Here is a 7,279-nt window from a genome sequence, read left to right on the forward strand (position 1 = left end):
TTCTTCAGGAGGGATTTCTGGTCACATCTCACCATTGACTGCAGGGATACTGAGAGTAATGTAAGATTATCAGCCTTGGTTTTTCTGTATCCTTTTGGTGTTAGACAATCAAGAGAGAGAAAACCAGGTTGATTTCAGAGCAGTAATGTTATTAAAAAAACCAAACCAAACAAAAATAAACTATGTAGTATCTATCTATTATTCTATCAGCAAATTAAATCTGGAAGAAATTCATTAGAATGAAAGCAGTCCAGGAACCATTTTTCTTAGCCCAGCATTTCAGTACTATTCTCACATTCTTGACATGGATCAGTTTTCTGCAAGAAAAAGTGCAGGAGTCCTTGTAGAAGATAAGCTCACATGTCTAATCATTAAAATCAGTAGGTTGACTACCACTGCCATTGAGAGAGGGAAGCAAGAATAAGCCTGAGGCATATGAGCTCATAGATCATATGTAAGCACAGTTTTACAAAGAGATTCGTCTTGACCTTAAACCAACAATGTCATGTATAATGTACGCTTGTTTTACAATTGTTAAACAAAGCCTACCACCTTTGCATGTGAGAAAGAACAAACAAACAGCACTAAAACACATGATACACTATTGACACAAAAATGTTGAAGATGTGGTAAAGGAAGTTTTATCTGGGTTGGAACATTTTCATTAACTCTGAGGTTGATATGCTCACAAACCTCAAAGCCTCCACCTCTGTAGCTTTAGTAGTACTGAGGAAGATGGTGCACAGATACTACAGCAGCAAGGACAGAAGTCCAGAGCTGGAAAAACAAAATAGATAAAGAATGACAGAGCTAGCAAAAAAGAGATCTCCAGTTTGTGGGAAATGCAATATTTCCTGCACTTCTTTCAATTTAGGCCACTGTTACGGGTTTAAGAATTGGGATGTCTTAACCACGGAGTTGAAAGTCCTCCAAGTACCAGTGAGGTGCAGGGAGATGGACACTGGAAAACATAATCTTTTGTTATTTCATTCCATAAGCCTGCAACCCCTTTAAAACTGGGCATCACAGGCTGTTGTGTTTCTTTCCTCTCTCTGCTCCATCTCAGTGTGCCATGGTGCTTCTCTCTTGCAATGCAGGGTGAGGTTTGCAGCCCCCTGTGGCCTTGGTGAGGCTAATTTTTAGCTACACCATTTTGGGCCTGGTTGGTGTGGGGGGGCAGGGCACCTGGGGTTTTGGCCTGCATGGGAAGGGAGGTCTTAGAAGATGCTGGCCTCTCCCAGGCAACCCGTGACAGAAAAAGAAGACACAGTCTCAAGGTGCATCGGGGAAAGTTTAGGCTTGGTCTTAGAAAGTTCTTTACAGAAAGAGTGATTGGCCACTGGAATGGGCTGCCCAGGGAGGTGGTGGGGTCAGCGTCCCTGGAGGTGTTTAAGACAAGACTGGACAAGGTACTTGGTGCCGTGGGCTAGTTGATCACATAGGGTTGGGTGGTTGGTTGGATTTGATGATCTTGGAGGTCTCTTCCAACCTGGCTGATACGGTGATAGTGAGATTTTGGTAAGCCCAGGATGGAGAACTGGGCCAAGTGTATTTTGTGTACTTTGGATGGTTTTGTACTGTTGTATATAGTTGTGAACAGTATTTCCATCTAAATTTTCAATTCTTTCCAATTCTGTGCAGACATTTTCCTTTGGGGACAGATAAAAGAGCTTCTGTCCACTCTCTAAAACTAAGACAGCCACATGGTACCACAAAGATTTTAGAACTCTTCAGCAAATGAGAAGATGACAGGAAGGTTTATTCCAGTAATGAACAAAGCACAGTGATTTCAAACATAACTTGTTATCCTGACACTGCAGCTGATTAAGCAAATGAAGATTGCCAGTCTATGGAAAACCAAAGACTTTATGTTAAAGGTGTGAGTTAAGGATTTAGCTATGGGAAGGGTGGCTGGTAGGAGTATTGCTGGTACCTCTGGATTTGTGGAACTTATGTGGTGCAATAGTGGATTCCACTGTTTTCACACTGGCTTTGGAAGCACACCTTTTGTCCTCCAGATCATGCCAAATTTATGCAGTTTTCCATCTTTTACATGACATGCATGCACACAACAAAAGGGGGCTTAACTTCAGTACTATATTGTCAGTTACTTAGGTCAGCATTCTCTGGGCTATTTTGGGGGGAAAGCTCAGTTAATTTGCTGTGTGTCCCACCTTCATTGTATTTCAGCTCTATTAAACAAGCACAAGCTTCTTTGCATTTTCTAAACTTGCTAGTCATTGATTCCATGACGATAAAATGGATATTACTGCTGCATAGAGTCAGAACAGACTGTGGTGGGGAGAGAACCACAAAATGTTTCAAATAAACCTGCTGTTGGGATCTTTTTTCTCTTCTTCTTCTCTGCTGCTTTTTATGATAATGTATAAAACCCTCCTTCCTCACATTTCTTGTCCTGCATGCTTCCTGCCTGCTCCTGATGGGCAGCAGCTAGAGCAAACATCACGACAGCTCCTGTGGCTCTTATCTCTGGCCGGTTTGATCAGAATTGCACCTGTGCTGTTTAGATCATAACAACAGCATGCATTGCATAGTGGTGTCAAGAAGGAAGCCTAGGAAACTGCTGTGAAAACCCCATGATATCCTGACTACTTCTTGAAAGCATTGTGGTAGTTACTGAGAGCATGCCTGTGCTAGGAGAATTGCTTTCTCCCTTGTGAAAGCAAACAGGAATCACAGCACCTGAAAGCACAGAACATTTAAAGCCCTGTTTTCTTTTTTTTTCCCTCCCACAAAATGACAGCTACCATTATACATTTTTATTCCTTCAAATGTTAAAGAGATTGCAGTTCAAATGCATAAGTGGTATTGCCATGTTTCTCTGATCACATACATGTCAACTGATTGACTCCAAGTGTTATGAAATGTTAAGAATCTAAAATTTGTGTTGTTTCTAAGGAGCTCTTCTCTGGCCTGTCTGGTGTTTCCTGCAGAGGTGAATGTAAGTTAATATTCAATAGCTTACCAAGCAAATCAAACACAAACATATTTCAGGTTTGGAGGCTGATATTTCTGAGAAAGTTACTGAAGTTCTGCTAGTAATCCACAAGCTGTGAAGGATGAAAAACTGAGCTGGTACCTCTGTTTCTGCTCTACACATTTGTCTTATCTTTGGGGTTGCACAAATAACAAGAAGCATTTGAAACTGAGGATGTGTGATATACATTCCTACTTTTCTGGAGCTGGATCATCTCATGGATGCAAAAATAAAAATCCCCAAAGAATTACCTGTGGCAGTGCTGTTAATTTTCCCTCTCAATAGACAGGTGTTTCAGTTTATAGCAAGAGAAATGTTAAGCTTGATGTGTGTACTCCTCAGTGGCTTGGACAAAAAATAATCCACGAGGAACCTCCAAGTCTATTTCATGATCCATGAAAGTATTTCTTTTTAAAGCTAGGATTTAAAACATATATAAACGCCTATGTTTCTCAAGAAACAGTTCTGCAAGCTTTTTAGTTGTGAAGTCTTTGGATCTCCATGCTTAAAATATTACTTCCCTTAAGAAGCTCTTTGCTCTGTAAGTGAGAACAGTCCTTCAGGTACCAGTTGAGGCTGTGTTCTGTGTAACTGTGAGATGAGCTGGCATTAAAGGGGAAAGCTGTTCAAGACAAGTTTCAGAACTGTTCTTCTCCTTCAGAATACAAAAACTCTGGGGAAAACTTACCTTAGGCCCTTAAGCAGCATGAGAGCATTCATTTCCAGATGCTGCTTAGAGGAATGACATGATTAAACCAATGAATGGAAGTCAGATTTTTTAAAAGGCATGTGCAGATTTTTATCCTGGAAAAAGCAGAATTAATTCTAATTCTGGCCTCTCACACTTTTTCATCTTTTCAGGAACCAACTGTGCAGAAACAGAATTTTTGACTAATACCTAAGCTGCAGTGCGAAGAACTTTAAAAGGTAAGGTATGTAATACCAGTGCTTGCAAAATGCTTGGATTTTTTTTCCCCAAAAGGAGGTATCTGAAGTAAAACTGTAAGAAAGTTTAAAACAACATTCATAGCCAAAATACCAAAACCAAAGCCAGGTAAAACATACCACATTAAACCCTTCTGATTTCCCTGATGGCTTTCAGAGTTTGAGAGGGTTCATCTTGAGAAGCAACTACCCATGCTGAATAAATAAATAGAGGCTGAAAATTTATTTGGGGCTAAGTGAGGATCCCTGTCCTGAGAATGCTGCAAGTGAGACTTGTCATGATTGTGGAGCATTGTTAAACAATCTATTTGTCCTCGAAGGTGTTTCTTTCCAATCCATACAACAGTTAACTACAGACTGTCATGGGGGTTTTTTTAATCCTCAATTTGACAGCAAAGAGGCCATGTAGAGGCAGCATTTTATAGGGTACGGTTGCCTGGTCTCCTGTAAGTGGGTAGATTTAGGATAGTTTCCAGCTGAGAGATTTGCTTTGAAGGCTATCACTGGCTGGAGTTCTCTCCCTAAGGAACGTGAGGAATTTTTATACTGAAAAGAGAGAAGACATCTCTAGGTCTGCTGCCGTGAGGAAGCGTGTCTCCAGGGGCTGATCTAGATCTTTTCAGCCTGAGCAAGAACCACTAATGTAGCACAATGTGCATAGACTTTCAGGAGTGGGACTTGGAGGAGTACACCTGGCAGCAGATCAGAGTGGGCAATGAAGAGGAACAGTAACTGCTATGGAGTGATGACACTGCTGAAAAGAAGAACAAAAAAAAATCCAACAAAAACCCAACCACCACCACCACAACAAAAGATAATGATCTTCCATCCTCACTGTTTTATCAGAGGTCACAGGTATTAGCAGCACAGATCTTGCCAAACTGTCAATTCAAGAGTGTGTTCTGTGCCCACAGTAGAAACCATTGTACAGCATGTCCCAAACAGTGCATCCCTTCCAAATGATACTGGATCTTGACATGTGGTGAGCTGAAATGTATGCTCTAACCCCTGGTTAGAAAAAGAATCTGTGAAATGCAAGAGCAGTTTGTGCTAGGATACTTGTGCATGGCATGTTGGAGCAGTGAGGTGAATGTAGTCCTGTGTTATAGCATTATCAGACCCATCATTCTGAGGCATTTCTGGATGTTTCATCTGGATTGATTGTATTCAAAAAAGCTCAGTGATACCAATGCAAGTAATGATAGAAATGAGGCATACATGATTATGCACCTTGCATACTGAATTAGAACAATTAGGAGACTAGAAGGAAGCTGCTGAAGTGATGTCTTTTAAAAGATCTCCCAGCTTCTTTATGATAGCGAAGTATGTGTAGGAAGGGAAATTCATAATGCAGAGAAATTATGCACCAGGGGAAGTTTAGGCTTGAGGTAAGGAGAAAGTTCTTCACAGAGATAGTTGTTAGCCATTGGAATGTGCTGGCCAAGGAGGCGGTGGAGTCCCCATCCCTGGAGGTGTTCAAGAGGGGATTGGACATGACACTTGGTGCCATGGTCTAGTCATGAGGTCGGTGGTGACAGGTTGGACTTGATGATCTTTGAGGTCTCTTCCAACCTTGGTGATACTGTGATACTGTGAAATATGGAGCCGGTAAATAGTTAGCCCACACGAGAATAGATGAAACACTCTTTTGAGGGGTCACTCTTCTGCACCACATCATAGTCACAAGTTTTCTTGTTGAAAACAACTTTACAGTTCTCTTTGTCATAACCAATAGGAGTATGAAAGCTGTCATTGACAATGAGAAACAAAATGTTAGATTGAAAACAATAAAAGATTCAATACTTCAGTGGTTCAGTCATTACAGCTTGAACTATCTCTGAGTAAGATACCTCTGAAACTGGCTAAGACCAGCCTGGCTAGCTTGTGTGCCACACAGGTACAGCTTCCAGAGCCACAAATGATGCCTTTGAGAAGGTAAGATAAGAGGAAAGAAGGATGTTTGAGATAGGTACTTAAGAGCCCTATTGCTCTTGTGTCAGCATATTCACTGGAAAAAACACCTCCAGAAAGGCACTCACATCACATCACAAGCCCTTTAGAAGAGCTTCACTTAAGTTCCTTGTAGAAGGAAGTCCTTCCTATCCCCACTTTCCCTGCTAAGACTTAACTGCATCGTAAGAGGGGTACCTAGCAGAATTAAAGGCAAGCACCGACTGTATGTGTCTGGGAGGGCCTGTGTCCAGTCTGTCCCAGTGAGCAGAAAGTGAGCTAGGGCAAAAGCAGCCAAGGAGCCAATGATCATAAGCTGTATGTGGCTTGTCCTAGCTCTGTAACATGGATGAGGAAAGGTTATCTTATGCCCTTAGGAACTCATTTATCCCCAGCAAATGGAAAGCTGGGGTCTTCCTATGGGCAGTGATGTTACCAAGAAGTTCAAACTCACAGTGAGCAGCAATCTACTCCATTTTGGTTGCAGCTGCAACTGTAGCAATCTTCTGTCCTCTCAATCCGTCCAAAAGGGTGTAGTTTTCCACCCAACAAACAGCCTGCATAAGATAGCACAAAATGAAACATGTTCTTTAAACCTTCACCTAAAGGCTGAAAAGTTTCAGTTATTTCAAATTTTCTGAAAATGCTTTTCTTGGATGTAGGAAAGTAGATGTAATTTTCTTCATCAGGTTATTTCCCAGACTATTTTGAGAGTTTGAACTAGTCTCTTCTTCTTCACTTGTTAGAGAGAGTTTCAGTGTGACAGACCTGGGATGAAAGAGAGCAACCAAACAGCCAGGTCCTCTGCTTGGCACCACACTCTTCTCAGAAATGTTCTCAACAACCAGCAACAGTAATAATACTGTTCCAACCGTAACCAGTCCAATGGAAGACTTTGTTTCTCCCTGCTTTTGGCAACTTGATGCTGGAATCCTCTATTTTTGCTATTCTGACATCACCCCCCTCCCTTCTATTTTGATCCCTTCCTGGCAGGTCCACATAGAGCCAAGCTACTACAGAACAAACAAGTGAAAATACATTTCCTGCCTTACCATTGGTGGCCTGTCCTGGCTTGTAGAGTCGGGAAAAGCAGTATGCATCACCCAGCGTCACCACAATGCCCATTACAACAAGAAAAGCCAGAAAACCCTTCTGTGAAAGAGATACACAGCCCATTGAATTAATATAATCCCATTGTTTTCAGAAGCTAAGTCACTGAACCTGAAGCATATTTCACTGCATTGATGATTATTTTTTTCCTTTGGGTGGAAAAAGACAAAATTATTTGGCATAAATGTGTCAGCAGCATTATTCCCTAGAAATCACAGAAAGCTTCAATAGTATTATACACATGAAACCCCTGTCGGACTCCTATCAGTGTTTCCT

The 7,279-nt window shown here is 41.4% G+C and overlaps 1 protein-coding gene across 1 annotated transcript; it reads right to left on the bottom strand.

Moving 5' to 3' along the window:
* Positions 1-5,543: 5,543 nt before the first annotated feature.
* Positions 5,544-7,069, bottom strand: LOC104297707 (beta-microseminoprotein). The gene is made up of 3 exons (XM_009897696.2): positions 6,946-7,069; positions 6,348-6,450; positions 5,544-5,689 (listed from the first exon to the last, which is right to left on the bottom strand). The coding sequence occupies exons 1-3, from the start codon at positions 7,067-7,069 to the stop codon at positions 5,560-5,562; spliced, it is 357 nt and encodes a 118-aa protein (XP_009895998.2). The 3' UTR covers positions 5,544-5,559.
* Between the last annotated feature and the right edge of the window lie 210 nt (positions 7,070-7,279).

This window comes from Dryobates pubescens, chromosome 8 (assembly GCF_014839835.1).
Source record: "Dryobates pubescens isolate bDryPub1 chromosome 8, bDryPub1.pri, whole genome shotgun sequence".
Lineage (NCBI taxonomy): Eukaryota > Metazoa > Chordata > Aves > Piciformes > Picidae > Dryobates > Dryobates pubescens.